The sequence below is a fragment of the Lepisosteus oculatus genome, chromosome 3 (genome assembly GCF_040954835.1).
Source record: "Lepisosteus oculatus isolate fLepOcu1 chromosome 3, fLepOcu1.hap2, whole genome shotgun sequence".
Lineage (NCBI taxonomy): Eukaryota > Metazoa > Chordata > Actinopteri > Semionotiformes > Lepisosteidae > Lepisosteus > Lepisosteus oculatus.
Window position 1 is genome coordinate 54,082,944 of NC_090698.1, and position 19,065 is coordinate 54,102,008.

General features: G+C 36.2%; 1 protein-coding gene across 2 annotated transcripts in view; it reads right to left on the minus strand.

Moving 5' to 3' along the window:
- The window catches only part of ap3s1 (adaptor related protein complex 3 subunit sigma 1), a 38,308-nt gene extending 21,352 nt beyond the window's left edge, over positions 1-16,956 (minus strand). The window contains exons 1-3 of one of the 2 annotated variants that reach the window (XM_006626855.3): positions 16,718-16,954; positions 11,724-11,815; positions 3,406-3,517 (exon numbers count right to left, since the gene is read on the minus strand). In XM_006626855.3, coding sequence (XP_006626918.1) covers positions 3,406-3,517; positions 11,724-11,815; positions 16,718-16,786 — 273 coding nt within the window. In that variant the 5' untranslated portion in view covers positions 16,787-16,954. Of the gene's footprint in view, positions 1-3,405; positions 3,518-11,723; positions 11,816-16,717 lie in introns of both variants that reach the window. The other variant, XM_015336468.2, reaches the window with a different exon arrangement.
- Between the last annotated feature and the right edge of the window lie 2,109 nt (positions 16,957-19,065).

Here is a 19,065-nt window from a genome sequence, read left to right on the forward strand (position 1 = left end):
TTTTTTCTTCAGCTTTTTTCCTGGTACTTCTTACCTTCTCAAAACGATATTTAGGCTCAATAAAACTAGGTATCTTTTTCCTTGGGTTAAAGGAATATAATGCTGTTTCTTTAAAAGAGCTCTGAAATTAAAAACTGTTCTCTGTACTGTGTTTGCACCCTTCCCAGATGCACTCAATGGTGATACTGAACAGGAAACAAAGCCATATTAAGGTTTTAAAGAGGAATCCCCCACAGTAACTTTGTGCTGAAAAACCTAAAATATCAAGTTGTGAAGATACTATGTAATAAGAAAAAAAAATTAAGGTCTTGTAAGGAGAATTTAAATTAGCCAGAGAGGAGAATTAACAATTTTGATAATGTGGTATTATTTTCCAAAAGACAGCTTTTTCCTTCAGAAATGTTTCTGTGGTTTATGATAAATTCTAATAAAACAACAGTCGCAGTGTCAAGTATCCTTCAGAGCACCACAAATGATTTACCAGACTTAAAACGAATTTACCCTGATATTCCAAGAAACCTTTGTGCGTGGAATGGAAACATCTAATACAATACTCTGCCATATTTGGTCAAAATCCTCACTGAGCAAAGTCCACCCAGTGGATTTCTTCAGAATATACAGTGAAACGCAAGCGATCACTACATGAAAGTGGGTTAAAACCAAGAACAGGTGGCTCTTATTTACACAAAGAGATGTGGCAGCATGGAACAAACTGCCCGGCCATGTTGTTGAAGGCGATATTCTGACTTCTTGGATCAATTAACTACTAACTAAAAAATGGACAAGATATTTCCCCTTTCTAAGTGACAACTTGGTATACAAATGTACGTTATGTATTTTCAAGAGGAAAGATGGCTAGGCAACAGTAGTACAAAAACCATCCCAATGAGACAAAAAAAACACCTCTGAGCTTTAATGAGAATACAAGCACTTTCACTTACTAACACTTAAATTGTTACTTATAAAAGTACTATTTTACATTCTATCCTGGGTAAGTTCCACATGACTGGTTAGACTGCTTTGGTTTGTTTGTTTGTCTAGTTTAGCAATAGACTGATAAAAGGGTAGTGTGCACACAGTTCCCTCTGCTGGAACCTCTTCACACAGACAACCAGCTGCCCCAGTGCAAAAACAACTGGAAAATAAACAAGCCGTCTAGCGATTCACACAGAATAATAATTAACCAATCTACTAATGCATATTTAAACAGAAAATGTTGATTACTTGAATTCTATGGGCTATATCTAATGCATCTATGCATGGTAATGGACACCTGCACAACATTCCCAAGAAACAGTACTGCAACTACAATTTGGGTAATTTTACAGATTATTTCCACCTCAGCAACAGAATTTCCATGACACAAACATGCTGACTACATGGAAAATGTAATTGCCGAATAAAGGACATTCCTGAATTCTAAAACAATCTTTACCTACAGGGTCTCTGAATGTTGTTTGGACCCCTTTTACTTTTACTTCATTAGTAAAAAGGATATTTAGATAATTAGTTTGAACAGCTCTGTATATGTTCCTCTGTATAGATCCATGAAGCTATAAAGCTATAAACTAAACAGTATTAAACTATTAAGCTATAAACCTCTATAGGAAAAATCAAAATGGCTAAAATTTCAGCACAACATACCCACAGAAATGTGTTTCTGCGTAAAGGAGGAAAAACACTGAGCATCCAGTGGTGAATAATGGAAAACGTCTCATGGCAGTGTGCATAACCCAGAGCTTTTGATTAGGTTGCATATTAAAACATATCCCGTGGGTTAGAAGAGGAAGTCACGGCATGTTTCGGAATAAAGCCAGATATTAAGTAAGCCACTGCATGTTGTGGAATAAAGACAGATATTTAGTAAGCGGGCTGAGCCAGACAGATAAACTGGGTGATGAAGACACTCCCACTCTACACAACTTCCCCATGGCAATGAAATTTGGCATTGGCAATGTCACCATGAGTGAAGGCAGAAATATACATAAATGTTCAGATGACCAGAAACACACAGGAAGATAAACAGATGGTATCAATAGATTTCCTGCCTTTAAACGTTTTAATTAGCATTCGCTTTAAATGGTCATTTATAAGCTACACAAGGCTGGGCAATCCTGGTTCTGGGACGGGAGACTTTCGAGGAAATCAGGTTGCTGTTGCAAGTGATGTTGGTGGAAAAGAAGGTAGCACCGCTCCTCCAGAACAGGTTTCCAAACCCTGTCCCCATATGGTGAATGGGGAAATCACTGGTACAGTGGATCGAGTGAGACAAAGATCTCTTCAAAAGAGCAGGGGTATTAACCACTAAAAATCCACCCTGGGCTTGAAATATCTGGCCCAGTTCCAGATCCCACTTATTTTGATTGCTAACATATTCGGTCTTCTCCATTTGACCGGCTGTGAGACTGCTGGCATATGACGGTTGCTGTATTTCTGTACTGGATATACATGTTAAGTGTTTTGGGATTCTTTGAGATGAAAAGCACTACATAAATGTGATTTATTATGATTCATGTTAATAAACGACCTCTTGAAAAAACAGAAGGTGGGAAAGGATTTGCCACTGCTCATTTAAGGTGTGGTCCTGCCCCCTGGTGGTGCAAAGAATTATTGCATCTCAAAATCCTGAGACAATAATTAAATGATCTTGGCGCAGGCAAGCCTGACAATAGTTTCCAGAAGACGACAAATAGTAAAAAAACAAATGTTCACATGAAGATTTTTTATATGCTTGCTCACTGCTATTAATAGTAAACAAAAATCATATACAGATAGTACACACGGAGCAATTACTGGAACAAGTGAATCTTACTGTATCTGTAATAGTGCTGATACTGAGCAGAGGAGTATTCATATTTCATGTGCTCCTTTCATCTCTTAATAAATATTTCATTGCATATAGACAGGTCCTGTTTCAAGTCACACTACAACTGCTGTGTCTCCCTCAGCTAATTAGCACAGAGTCATCTGTGTGTTTCATTGACAACAAGTTATACACACTGACACAGAAATAGCCACACTGTTGTATTTTAAATTCTGTGCCAGAAAAACCTTTAAATCAGGTTGTTACAACAGAAAGTCAGATTATTCACACAAACAGACAGATAATCTACAGGTCAGGATTAGAAATACAAGGAAACTATCAAAGAAGCTTTTATTTTTAGAAGAACTACAATTATACTTCAAAATTCATTAAAGAAAACTGTTCAAACAGTTCAATAGCACTGTAAAGTAATGTCAGTTTAGAACACACACATAAAGCAGTGGTATTTCAGTGCTTTCCCTCATTTTTACAGGAGCAGCATATATGGTAACAGTGAAATTACATACACAACTTTATATTATTTTACTTTATTACATTGTTTTTAGAAACTACAACTGACTAGTTAAGGTAACATTACATACCTGTATCAGGTCCAAGATACCCAATTCACTTTCTGATGAATCCACACAAAACACAAAATAGAGTGTAGCATAATGTCTATAAATAAGCTTGTTGTCTGATCCTCCGATCAACCTAAAATGACACACAAATAAACAGTGTTACTGCTTTTGGGAACATACCTGCATTATTACAGCTTCAAAGGACTGAGTGTTTCATGTAGCAAGGGTGTATATTGAATAAAGTTAGGAAGAACACCAGCTGAGGCTGAAAAGTGACAATAAAGCAATGATGCACAACTCCAGTCCTGGTGGAATACAGGTATTCTAGGGGATACATAACAGGCTTAGAAATGTACAGTAGGTCTTGTATAACAAACATGCAAGAGTTCTTCAAAACAACAGCAGCTTTTCCATAGAAAGCTGCCCCATAATCCGCAGTGGATACAAATTTGCTTGTGACATATTTAGGATTTTACAGATTATTTTTTATGTTCAACATAAAATAATTTTCAAACTACACGTGGTTGTGTATTCGAGGTAATTAGTTGACTGTTCATCAATGGATAGTAGAAATAGAGGTAAATGCTCTAAATGGGGCGATGTAATTAGTAACAGAAATCTATGTATGCACCAGAACTCCTTCTACGATATAGCTGAGATCTCAGTTCAGGTACAGTTAGTAAAGTAGCTCTTGACAGCAGATGATAAAACTGGAAAATCCCATTTTAAAAGAAACGTTCCAATCAGAACTACAGGCCATTAGTGCTGCTCTGCACTGCTCCAACAACTCCCTGTTTAATACAATGACAATGTAAAAGCCATGCATTACATGTTATAAATTCACTGCTCACCCATCCAAAATCTTGGTCATTAACAATCCTTTTGTCACAACGTTTTAAAAAAGTGACCTCTAACAAGCCTCATCTGCATTGTGGTTTCAATAAAACGGTGTTGATTGCTTGGACCTATACTATATATCACCATACTGGCACCCTTGGAAAAAAACAGGCTTTGGCTTGCCTTAGGACTAAGGCATTTACAGGGGGTGGACAAAATAATGGAGACACTTAATGAAAAATAACCTGTACTGTATTTTAAAGTAACTAAATCCATTTTAAATTAAATTGATTTTTATACTATTTACCAATAGGCTTCCACTATAAAAGACATCTTATAATCAACACTTTAATGTGCGAGTTTCTAAAGCAACATGAGAGGGCTAATAGATTATGAAATAGGTAAAATAGTTGGTGCCGGACTTGCAGGCACGTCAGTTACTGAAATGGCAAAATTATTTAATGTGCCAAGGGTAACAGTGTTGAAAAGCATAACGGTATATGCCAAACAAGTGAAAACAGCACTTAGAGGAACAGTGGTCAAAAGTAAAAGCTTGCTGAAATGGAAAGATGAACGTTAAGTTAGTTGCTAGAAACCACAAAGGAAAGGCCTCAAAAATTACCATAGAGTTCAATGTAGACCTCTGTGACCCAGCAAAACTGTACAAAAAGAGCTTAGCAAAGTTGATATTTATAGTAGGGCTGCCATTCAGAAAGCACAAAATGGTGTAATGAGCACAAAACCCGGACTTCTGAGCAGTGGAAGAAAGTAATGTATTTGGAGGGGATTAAATAAGGCTGTAAGGTTGGAATAAGAGACCAAGGAATAGGAAACCATTATAGGTAACCAGGTTCACCCAATGCACAAACATTGTTTCTTCAAGATATTTCCATATTCGAGGAGGATAACTGCGTACATTCAAAATAACTAATGGACAATGATTCGGGAGACCAAAGTGCCAAAGTAAATACTTGAAGCTGGAAATAAAAGTCAAACTGTGTGTATCCACTAGAATCAGACTACGGGTGATCCACTAGTCCTGGGGTGGAAAATGTATGTCACACACGCCATGAGTGGCACAAAACCATTTGGAGAGGCTTACGCAATGAAAGTGTACAGTACTTCATGGCAAAGAAAGAAAAGTGGCAAAAAACTTTCCATCTTTAAATTACACTAAGCCAACAAAGTTATCTGAGGTGGAAAGAAAACAAATGATGAGCTCATTTACAATATTACTTTTAGAAGGGCAACCTTGCTTCACTGGGAAGCGCTGGTCTGATGTTATCTGAACTGATCACTTTTTTTATAGTTAACATTTCAGACACAATATACCGTAAGGAAGCTAGATTCAGCACTTTTGGACAGGTGATTCGTTCGGCATAAAGGCCAGGCATCAAGAAAAGTGTTTGCTACACATCCAACAACATTTTCAGACAGAAGCATGAGAATTATTTCAAGGATGAGGCCGGAAGGGCTAAGTCAAGTCATTCAATCTGAGATACAGAAGGTCAAGCAATGTCTTTACAAAGTTTTACAGAGAGAAGTTACAAAGTCACACAATGTGTTGCAAAAGGAATTTACAGATGGGTAATGTATATAAGAGGATTTTCTATGGTTTGGGTGTTCTGTTCAATCATTTGACCAAGAAAGACACAGTCATCACCAGAATAAAAACCCGCCAGATGAAGTAGGAAAATGCATTATTTAAATGGAAAAAAACTTTGCATCTTTTGATGTCACCATCTGTTTCTGTAGAGATACTTAGTGTAGCACTTGGTAAGTGTGTAGTTTAGTATGGTTAGCAATTCTTGCAAGATAATATGACTCAGACAAAGTTCAAAGGTATCGAAAAGAGATATGCCGCCTAAAACCCATACGTACATGGAACATTAACAGGGGAAGATGCAGCACAGACGTTTGTTAATCATCTGAAGGAAAGAAGAATTCATATGGGAAAAATATTTTCTGTGACAGCTGAATTTGCCTCTGCTATGGTCAGTAAACTGTAGGGATTTGTAAAGATCACTGAAGATCAAATTGGCCACCCACTGGTACTTGGAATGTCGGAACTTTTCACTATTACAAATTCACGAACTTATCAGGAAAATGTTTTTCTCTGGTTCTTTCTGCTAGAAGGAAGATGGAGAGAAAGCTTTTCTGTAGCAGATTAAGTGACATTTGCTATGTAGTAACATTTTATTGACACGTGAAGTACTGTATGTAAATTCATTATACTGATTAATACTTGTCAACAGAGTCGAACAAGCAATCTACTGTTAAAGTCCCTGGCCTTTGTAGTGCTGTGTGGGGCTACCGTTAGAAGCATAGAAGCTGTACATCTGTGAAATGCTTTGCACTCCGTTGCAGATGCTGTCTTGTGGGCTTCTATCCTATTCCTCATGTAAAGCCCTATTCCTCTTGTACAGCATGTGACTATTCTGACTCTAGATGGCAGATATCGTCTCAGCTCATCCAACAAATATTTGTTGGGGCTCAATCTGACAAAGAGGGCACTGATAGCAAAACTGTTGCTTTCTACAAAATGTATTTCAGTGCAAGGTTGTAAAACTAGATGGCACAGTGGAGCAGTGGCTAGCATTGGGGAAAACTGAGCCTTGAGCAAGCGCAAGCGTATCTGTGTCTGTGTATGTGGACTGGCCCAGGGTCTCCTTGTGCATGTTGCTTGCTGAATTAGGCACTGGCTCCCCTGCAACCCGGAATAGGATGAAGAGGTTAGAAAAAGGATGGATAGGTTAGTGTTGAACAAATCTACTATGGTGGGCGTGATTTAATTTTAATGTACTTTAAGTGCATAAGAGCAAGCATATTGCTTACTTCATCCAGAATGACCCATAAGTCCAGCATGGATTTTCTTAGCATCATTAACTGTACTCATAGAAAATATCACAATTGTGAGTATACAATGTAAACTTACTGTTGAAAAGAATATGGGTAGGACATCCCATTCTATAACTGGCAAAAATAAATGAGTGACTATACAGTACACCAACCCCTCACTATATAAATAAGTGCTCAATTTGTGAATATTCACTGTGAAAAAACTGCAGAATTGAAATGCAAAAAAAAGCAACCAAAAATACTTCTACAACTACTGCTATTGCTCTTTGGTAACAGCTACGGGTTGTACTAATCAAGCATGTCAGCTTTCCATTCAATTATAGAAAGAAAAATAAATCTCTCACTTTTCTTGAACTGCAACTTTTTTTCTACAATAACAACTACAAAGCCCTTATTACTATGTTTAAAGATCTTCCTTTAAGATAAAAAAAAAAATCACCAGAATTTTGGAAGGAATATAAAATCATTCAACTTTTGCAAACAGTTTCTTTTTCGGTCCTTAAAATGAGAAAAAACATGAAAATGTCACCATGTTAAACAATAAAATGGAAATATGGGCACTAGTGACAGATGGCCTTGCAGACTGAGAGATAATTATATCTGTAGAACTCACTTAGCATGAAGCCATATAGATTCATCTCAAGCAGAGTAGCTTCAGGACAATAAAAATCAAAGAGATTTTCTTTCACACTGTCACTCCCTTTCACAGCTCCTATAGCACTGTATTATAAGTGTACTGTAAAGACTTTGTGAAACATTAGTACTGTTATTATATTTTTTGGCCCTTCTAATATCTTTTAAATGTTGCCTCTAACTGCTCTTGATATTATATTTCGAAGGAAAAGATTGAAACCTCTTGGTTTATTCGTGTCACTGTTTGTCTTTCAATATCTGCTAACCAAGCGCTGACCAACATCCCAGGCAATACTGCTCGAAGATAAAACTCAGATCAAAAATGAAAATCAAATTTAAAAAAAAACCAAAATAAATCTGTTTTGGTGGACATTGAGAAACCTGTACTTCAACTGTAAAGTACGACAAGCGCTGGGGAGCTGCTTTCGATATTCCAATTTGTGGCTGTTATTTATTCAATTCATTTACCTATGCACTTGGCTGGAGCTCTGACATACCACATACCTCTCAATCAGGGCCAGCAGACAGAAGTCCAGCACTTTCCCATGAAAAAAAATTGAGCTTGCATGTTTACGAAGAATTAAGAATTCAAAAGAGTTTTAAAGACAGTCACTGTTTTATCTCCTCAGTTACATTTCTGCAAAAAAAAAGTCCTTATTTGCTCTGTATGTGCAAACACCTTAAAAATAGATGTGAAGTGTAAAAGAATTAACAGGATGCCCAGCCTCTCACTTTGCTTCTCTGCTGATGCACTGAGCAGCCTGCTAGGGCAGACTGACATGATCTGAAGAGGAATGATGTGGGAGAGATTCGGCTCAAATATTAAACACATTTCCTCAGAAAAGGGAAGAAAATTGTTTGAGGAGGCAGTACAGTGCAATCATGCAATCTGGCTAATGGTAGATGAAGCCAGCTTGTACAAGGTAAGTGCCTTGATGGTATTACACACCTCCTCATAGCTTTTTTTTTTTAAGCCAAAAGTGTTTGCATCATGATTTTAGGAAAATGAAGATGACAGACCTTTTCTTAAAATAAAATGATATATTGTGACCTATATAGATGATCACGGACTACACATACAGTGCCTTGCAAAAGTATTCAGACCCTTTAAAAGTTTTCAAATGTTGCTGGAGTACAAATGATACTTTCAAAGGGTCTGAATACTTTTGCAAGGCATCTGCTGTGTGCTTTCTGGGATTTGACCATGGTCTTACACAGACGCAGAGCAGTCACAGCATTACTCCCTAGACAGCATCACTGTGTCAAGACTCTTTCTCCACGGCAGAATACTATAGTTAGTTTCAAGGTGGTGGCATCACTTCTGTAACATGCTCACTGCATTGAGCCTTGTCAAATACACAGTGCAGCTAATGGGAGATCACACAGTCGGATTCTGCAATCTTACAGGTCATTCAGAGTGGAAATGTTTGAAAAGCAGAGCAGGTCTAATATCTTAGGATTGTGTTATCTGGAAATGGCTGATTAAAAATGGTTTTATGTTACATTTTTAGCATGTTATCGACAGTGGTGGCTTGAAAGCTCACATTGTTAAGCATTATGCACATGTCACAGTTAAGATCTCCAGGAGTTCCATTGCTCCTCGTTTATCTTCTTTTTCCTGTTCACACTGAGCTACAGCACCTTCAGATTTACAAATTAAGCACTGTGCAGAGCTGATAAGGTGATTTAACCTGCTGTATAGCACACTTAGTGAAAATCACAAAAGAAAAACAAGGAAAGGAAACTATATGGCCCACCTATCAAGACATCAAGATAAAAATGTTTTTGTGCGATCTGCATGTTAAGAGTTTGGACAACTTCACCTCAGGAAGACTTTCCAGCAGTGTCACTGAGTCCCTTTTAAAAACAAAAATATTTTTACGAAAGTACTTGGGATTAGGTCATTGATGAGGGCTTGTTTCCTGTATTCATAATCACATTATATTTGTTGCTTTCTTTAAATGATGAGCTCTCATTATCACATTGTTCGTCACAGCTCTCACACCGGCAGAGGTCCTACTGTGTTCTGTGTTTTTACATTAGAGATGAATTTTCATTCATTCCTAACCAGCCTCAAAGGCAATGTATTTGGGCAGGCAAAGAGCTTTGAAGTGACATCAAGAATGCCTCCGTAACATGTACATCAGAAGTTACATTGTCTGCAAGGATGCCTGGTACAGTGCCCTCCAAAAGTATTGTGACGTGTTTTTGAGAAAAATGTTCTTTTTTCTTTTAATAATTTTACATCACTGAAAGGTTAGATTTCTGTGTAAGATCAAGCTGATGAACAACAAAGACATTTTTTCATAGCCTTTGTTGCTCATCTTTACCAAGGGTGCCAATAATTCTGGAGGGCACTGTAGGTACAAAATGCCCAAAAATGACCAAATTATGAAAATGATTGGATATCTTGACATGAAACTTTGCCTCAAATCATTTCACCAAATGGGACAAAACTATGAGCCAAATTTCAGGAAAATGTCATTTCCCATGACCTGTGATGAATAAGATCTAGATCTATTGCTTGGCTGTTGCTCAATTAATGCTATATGTCCACTCTGTAAACTGCCTGGAATAAGGTTCCAGAATCTCTCCAATGCTAGGCCAGAAACTAATACAGTCACACTCTGAAGTTTTAATCTCCACGTACAGACAATGGGATACTAAGGCAACAAAAAGTCACATAAATCTTCTCATTTTGCATTTTCAATTTGATTAAAATGTGTAAAACTTACCCTTTAGAGATCAACAGTAAAATTTACAAGAATAATTTCATGAAAACAAGTCCATCAGTCTCCGAGAACACTTTCTAAAGAACTCCAAAGAATAGTTATCTGGTTTTGAGAAAAGGGATTATATACAGTAGGGGGAGAGGGACAATGGAATATACTTCATTTTTATAAACCATAAATGACCTCAAAACTGGTGTGACATTTTTTTGGTTGATGTGTTTTCTTGTAAATAATATTTTGCGCTACAGAGAGCACCATATACTTAATACACTATGTACTGTACTGTACAAAGTATGAAGGTCGTGTTGTAAAATGTAGGGAAACTCAATATTCAAGCTTTTATAGATTGTGACACTGCAGTGATCATAAGATTACAACTTTACACATACTGTATATTAACAATACATTTCCATTCTTTATAGAGCCTGACACAGCCAAGACTAAGGTGAACAGAACCTTTAGAGTGTGCAGACTGTTTCTCTGTTACTCAAGCAAACTCAATTCATGTTCCAAAGGAACGGGTAAAGTTTTATTCCAGGTGTGTCCCCTGAAGAAAGCTCCACAGCTGAAATATTGTGTTTCTTTTCTTCTCTTTTCAGCATGGAATAAACCTTTACTTGTTCCTTTGCAGCCCAAGCATGGTGATGTAGCTACCTACTTGAACTCAGTTCATGTTCAATTACTGGAGCTACTAGATACATTATACTCCAGCAGCAGGAAATTTTCCACACAGTGTGATAAGGTTTCACAAGACAAAGAAGCTTGCCTTACGAATTTAATGCTTTCAGCTTACTTTACAAGGCTATCTTCTTATAAGGATAAGCACTTTGTAACACAACCCCGAACTCCATTAATCAGATAAACAAAACTAATAGAAAAGTTTAAAAACTTTAGCAGACAACTAAATAAGACTTAGATGTACACTAAGACATATTTATTTTATCTTTTTTGAAAAAATTAGAAAAAGGCCTTAGTGTTCCTGTAACTAAGAAAAACTGCAGAGATGTAATTGAAGCCTTTCATTGTGGACTGCCTGAACACTGTAAACATTCTTGGGTATCCTGTGGTTTATATTTACCATTTCTCCTGCTTGTTTGTTTGGCTTCATGGTGATTTTAAATCTGATCAAGAAAAGGTCTCATGCAATAGTTACTGTAACTACAAGTTAACTGTAAAAAAACAGTGGCAACATGTTGCATGTATTTGTTTCTTTTAAGTCTGACAAAGTTCTGAAAAGTAGGTATAGCTTACACTTAAATTTCCAATAAATACACTTACATGCCACCTTCCAGGAAATTACATACATTTTCATCTCTTTTTGAGACTAAGTGGAATGTCTCTCTTATTATTTGTTGTTCTGTGTCTTCACTCTAAGGAAAAAAGCAGAAGATAATTAGAATAACGTCGTAAAAACAGTTGAGTTCACAGCAAACTTCTCAGGCCATGCTTCAGAAATGTTTAGTTTATAATGGACTTAACTTTGTTTTTGATATGAGGATTACTGGAAGGAAAAAAACAGGGGGACTCTTAGGTGCCCACTTGGGTACAGACACCTTTGCTGCAAAAACAACATTTCATTCATTCCCATGCAATCTGCAGAACAGCTGGAGGACTAACCTACTGTAGGCTTTTTAGAAGGCATCATAAAATTGAAGCGAAACTGTTAAAAAAGTTAAATTTAAGGCTAAAAAGCAAAGGAGCAGGTAAAGGTTTATTCCATGCTGAACGGAAAAGAAAAGAGACTAAATGTTTCGGCTGTGGAGCCTTCTTATGGTGTGTCACCTTCAGGTATGTCACACGTAAAGAAGACTCCACAGACAAAACGTTGTGTCTTTCCTTTATCTGTTCCTTTGCAGCTTACGCACCCTGATGCAGCTACCTACTAAAACTAAAGTACACAACTAAATCTTTGCAAATATTTTTTTATAATAGTTTTAATAGAATATATTCAGAAAGTTTAATTGAAAATCCTGCTTTCTCCCTAGATAGTAGAGTACCACATAGATCTGTACTGGTGTAGTAAATTAAACTTGCCAAATCTGCAGAGTATTCTAAATAATAAAATGCTTCAAAGAGGTACAATTTAGATACAATGTATGACTGTACATACACGACAGAAGATGTTTAATGTAGGTAAGTGCAGTGCTTTGGCTGCAGGTAGAAAAAAACTAATTATACCTGCTACATGAGCTACTAGAGGACGCAACTTACAAAATGTCGATACATTGCTTACATCTTCTAGGCAAGCAATTATAATAAAGGCATACAAAACCTAAGGATATTTTAATTCTACACTTTTAATTAAATTAAGTCATGTTATGCTAAAATTATATAGCAATAATAAAGCTTAATTTAGAATATTGTGTGCAATTTTGGTCACCACATCATAGAAAAGAAATTGCTGCACTGGAATCCATCCAACAAAGAGCAGAGGACTTCTTCATAACCAACGGTTAAACACACACCAGAGGGTACAAGTGGAAACTAAATAGCAGTACATTTAAAACGGAGAACAGGAGGCACTTCTTTATCTAAAGGGTTTGGAACAAGAGGATGAGATCCTTGGATCAATTAGATAAGATAAAATCACATTATTGGCCATATACAATTTATTGTAGTAGGAATTTGTCTTTTCGCATACCCCAGCTTCCTCTCCATGAGACACACCGACACACAGACGGGGAGAGAGAAGCTTGGGGTCAGCCATTTATACGGCATCCCTGGAGAAGCTGGGGTTAAGGGCCTCACTCAGGGACCCAGCAAAGTAGAATTCCTCTACCGGCTGCAGGATTTGAACTGGCAACCTTCCAGCCACAGGTGCAGATCCTTAGCCACAGAGCAACTGCCCTGCCCCTGCTAAATACCTCTCAATTATCATCTTCTTTTATATATTCTTAAAGTGTCATACTTCGGGGAAACTCTACACAAAAAAAACATCAATAGAAAGCACGTATGCAGATTTTGCCTAAACAAAACAAAAAAAAACATTCTGTTCCTTATCCAGTTTAATTACTGCACAACACATATTTGGATCAAAGACTTATGAAAGTGTGTTTTAATGTAAATGCAAATGCTTCGGCAAAATTGCATAACACTGTGTACCTTACATTTTCGTACATGGAAAAATTACAGTGAAGGTAGATGCCAGCACTATCTTTGTAATTCATTAACATAAGATAGAAGCTGAGGCCATCTAAAGCCTATTTCCTCATTGCATGAACGCAGCTGTACTGAATCATGTGATGTGTAGCATGGGACTGAGAACACACAGGACACGTGGGGGAGGGGAACAACAATCTACCCACTCCACCCAGGCTCTGGACTAGTTCATATCCAAGTGCCACATTCAGGTTGACTAACAAATACTGTGCTTCAGCCAAACCTGTGACTGCTCCCTCTTATAAAGACAAAAATGACACAGTGTCAGGAGGCCAGACTCCATCTTTCAGCTTTCTTTTTGTTCATTCTGTAACAATCTGCCACTCATCTACTATCGAGAAGTCACCTCTGTCACGGTGTCCGAATTCCTATAATTTAAATCACCTGATTCCTGCATTCTCCCTTTCCTTTCCTAAGATTACCACACAAATTAACACATCTAATGAAGGAACATCATTTAAAAGCAGCGACCATACAAACTACAGTTCTTACACAATAAACCACACCTCTTACATAACATATGAATTAATTTTAAACCACAAAAACAGGCTACGGGTTTTAAACTCAAATGATTTACTTCACATACACGTAACACTTAGCCTCCCTCCTTCACCATTTTTAAATAGTTTGACTCAGGATTCAGTAATAGTCAACTATCCAACAGTTATATTTTGTGTAGGACAGTAAGGTCTGGCAACACACCATCAACATAAAGTATCCCCAAGCATTATTGCATAAGCATAAATTACAGCTGAAGTAGTACACTGAAATGGCACAGGAAAAGAGGAGAACATTGTCCCTGATTTGCTAGTCTGGTCCAAAAAAACTAAGATGCATCTGTAAGTACTTTCTGTAAATTTTCAATACCCACAGTCCGGGTTTTTCATGAGCTAACATAAAAAATGTACAGGATGTCGGACGTATTACATCATTTTTTTATTTTTGGGCTTCATTCATATAGTAGGAAACTGGGCACAAATTTTGTCCCATGTTAAAATACTTTTTATTATCAGTTTATCTTCTTCTCAGTGGCTTACATTTAAAATAACTCTACAGGATAATCCTTCGGCACTTCTGAACACTAATTTCCTGTGAATGTAGTATCTCATTACGTTATTAACGTAAGATGGGTGTGCATACGTTTCACGCTGCCTGCATCACATGGAAGAGAAAAAAAGCACCACATGATTTTGGTGATGCTGACAAGATTAACACTGAATGTCAGCTGATGTAATCTGCAGATCTACTCCCTAAAACAAATACCTATTTATTCATGTTAAACATTATAAAAAATGTTAAGTGTATCTAATAACTGAAGAAAAAAAATGTTTGCATTTCTGTACTGAACTGTGCAACAAGGAACTCCGACACTAGAGTCAAGAATTTACTAAGTAACCATTCGTTTTGTTTACAAAATACCTAAATGGACAACACGTGTACAGTATATGTTATTTTGTTATTTTAATGTTTATCAATAAATTACAGCAAAAAAAGAACAGATAGTTAAAATTAAAACCTTTGTATTCACAGCTTTTTGTGCCTCTGACATTGAGCTGAAAAGACTTAAAATAGTTACTTCACTGGGGAAATACTTTTGGTAAACTAAATCTTAAAGCATACCTTGTTTAAAAACCTCAACATGCTTGCATGAGTAAATGACACATCACAGAGGCTAAAGCAGCCAAAACAAAATCTTGGTTACTTTAACTCTTTTAATCGGTTTGACTATCAAGGATATATTCCTCAAAGTTCAAACAAATCCTACTTCTAAAATGAATTTGAATGTATTATTGCATTATAAATGGATAATGTATTATAAAATAGATTGTTTTCAAAGATGACTACAATAGCATAAATTGACACAGACAGACTGTATATATTTTCAAACCTTTAGGATTATAGGTGAGATATGCTATACTGTACATCTAATGTAACTGAAAACTTGCCAAAATCATCTGCTTACAATGCATCAACTGTTCCATTTACTGTACTAGCCACTACAATGTTAAATTACAACCACCTGTCTTACTGCAGAGATTGCAAAGCACATCAGAAAGTTTCAAGACTGCATTATGAAAGAAAGAGAAATGTCATTAGAGACTTGCGCTGGGACAGCTGTAGAAGAGACTGACTTCAAACCACATGAATGCTTCACTGCTGCCTTTACAGAGGACAATGCATTGTCCCTTAACACACTATTTGACTGGATCAAGTACAACTTGGCATGCACAATTAAAAAGCTTCATATTTATCTAGTAATTTAGCTATGTGTAGTGAAATAACCATGTACAAATCCATTACTAGATTTACAAAACCACTTTTTTTGTGAAGAAATTACTAAGGCATCTATAGAAATGAAGATTGCACAATTCAGTATTCCCATCCAAAGAAGTCTGCAAAGCTCTCCAAAACAGCTTCAATACAGCAGTTTATATTGGTCAGCATTCTATTTAGAAGCCTATATATATTTTATATGTATAAAGAAGCCAAGTTTATGTGTATATTTAAAGCCAATAGTTGAGACTATTTCAATTTAACAGATAATTTGCTAAATAAATTTAGCCTTTATTTGGAATCAAATCATGTTCCCTGCATCCCTCAGGGGTCTGAAGTCTTTTAACAGATCAGTTGCTTAATTAATCAATAAAGTACATGTGATCTATAAAACTAACTGGATTATTGCTCTCCAGGAGCAAAACAGTATTATTCTAGTGGTGCTCAGAGGCTGACAGCTCCAGATTGTCTTGAATCTGATGGCTTTCATGCTGATAGCATATTCAAATTAACTCGCCAGCACTTAAATTGAACATTTTTTGGAAAATATACCAGTGCAGTATTGAGCTAGAGTGAAATAGAAAAAGGACTGTATCAATAAAATAAAAAAAACAACTCCTAAGCAAAGTGGTTTACTTGATTTGCCAGATACTAATGTAGTTTGTAACAGCGGACAGAAAAAAACACGTACAGTACTGACACAAAAAATGAAAAACATTCCGTTTTCAGCGTGATCATAAGTTTATATTTCTATGTAAAACATTCCCGTCAGGGACTTCATTGAAAACTTCAGCTCCAGTCACACATTGATGACAGTACACACATTCAGCTATACTCACATAGTGTTCGTAAAATTTGGAAAGCCGGGGTTTGCCATGGTTGTTAAATATTAGGATGGCTTTGATCATGGTTTCACCAAAAACGTATCAGAAGCTGCGTTCTGACGGTCAGTCTGAGAACTAGGAGATAACAACTACTCAGATTCCGTTTTATTAAAGACCCAATTCCACCTGAACATCAGCTGCAAATCCTCCCCCGAATCACAAAGCGGAAACATTCCACGTCAAAGCATTCATTCCTCATCGCCGCTACAGAAGCCGAAGAAGGTCAAACTGTGTGGCTGGGCATAAATCTGATCGACACAGACGAGCGATGAATTAGACGTTTATTTTTTTCCAACGTTTATTGAACATCAAATAACACAAACAAAGGAGAAAAGAAATCCCAAAAAAGTTACTTGATTAAAAAAACAGATCAATTTTAGACTATTTTAAATCTGAACACGTTCAGTTAAAAATGTTACATACTGTACATCAATTTGTTTTGACCTTGTTATTTTTTTTAAGTTTTCAACAGTTTAAAAAAATAGACGTTTATGGATTGAAACGTTTAGAAGGAACAACGTCAGAAATATCACCAATTAGGGAAGGCGGTTCTTCCCATCAATCTTACTTGGTTCTATTTCTCTAATCCCACAGCCAATACTGAAATGTCAAACCTAACCAGTGTTTCTAGGAGGTGGGAAGATATCAGAACACCTGTAGAAAACCCACATGAATATGAGTAGAACAAGCAAATACCGTACAGATGGTGCACCAGTCTGGAAGAGAACATAAAATGCTATGAGGCAATAATGATAAAGGCCATGCCAGTATGTTATACTCTGATTAAAATTAATATAGATGATAGCTGTTTTCTTGTGAAAGTAGCCCTGAAACCCTTCAGCATTTGTTTTGCTTATGTCCTATTGTAAAAACCTTCTGGATTGATTTGCAGACTTATTAAAATATTAAAATAAAGGCTAATTTCGATATTATTTTTAAAGAAATAGATGTTATGTTGAACTTCAATCCCATTGGAAATAAAATGAAAATTATGTTTGAAATGGACTTAATTATTATACTGGCATGCTATTATATACATAAAGTGAAATGGTCTGGGAAGAGTATTTTAAAATAGAGATAAGGGTGTATTTGCAGACTGTAATATCAGTGTAATATTTAATATCAAATAAAAATAATAATAACTGTATAAAAATAATAGTTATAAGTTGTTTTGAAATACTGTAAATTAGAATCAAGAATTATAAGAAAAAGTCATATATGAAAGAATTAAATATCCACATGTTCATGTTACATGTTCCACAAAGTATTAGCCTGTTTCTAATCTGAACAAATTTATAATAGGGACATAGGATAAACATTGTGTTTTAGGGGACCATACTTGTAAGATGTCTGGGGGCAAAATCCCATGAAAAAAACAGGTATCCTATTTTTGTGAAATACTGTTGCAAAAAGTTCTACACAGTTTCACCTGTGCACTTTAGGAAAAGGAAGATTCACTAATGCAAAATGAAAAAAATATCCAGTACTTGTTCTCTGGCTATTCAACTCTATTTTACAGGTATTTGATTTAATAAAATGATAAAACACTTTAGAAAAAGGACATCCAAAATATGTTGACATACAAGCTGTTAAAAATTAAACAACTGGAAAGCATAACTTAATTGCTTGCAATGTACACAATTTTTATCTAGTGTAATCAAAAGCATTGTTATAAATATTTAGGATATTTTATAAATATTTAAGATTATAAAAGGGCCTGATCTTATATCATTTCTTATGATTGCAATACATTAGGTATAAAAGTACACTCTGTAATGTTCAGTTCCTTTAAAGAGTCTTGCTTCTTCCCTGGAGTGTTAAATCATAACTACAGTACGTTTCAAAACAGCACTGAAAATAGTAGCTCGATCAGTAGGGCCACTTGAGTCACACTTCAGTCTTACTGGAAGAGGTCCACATCCTCATGACTAGTGAAAAGTATCATTGAGCTAAACTTGTTTAATCAGAAGAATAAGGGGTGTTCCTATTGACTGATCGTCAATGTAAAGGAAGAAAATGTGATTGCGCAGCATGGATATGGATTGATTACATGGAATTTCCATAACCAACTCAAACAAGGACTGATAACACCACAAAATGATAACATACTCCATCCATCCATTTTCTTACTATTGACTGCTAGTGGCCATATCAACCTGCAACTCACAACTGGCAACCCATTGAAGCTAAGCAGGTGTGAGCCTGGTCAGTACATGGTGTTGTTATTGCTTGAGATACAAGCTAACTAAGTTTACTCCATCATAGAGAATTTACTTGCTGTGTTTACTTGCTAAAATGTTGTC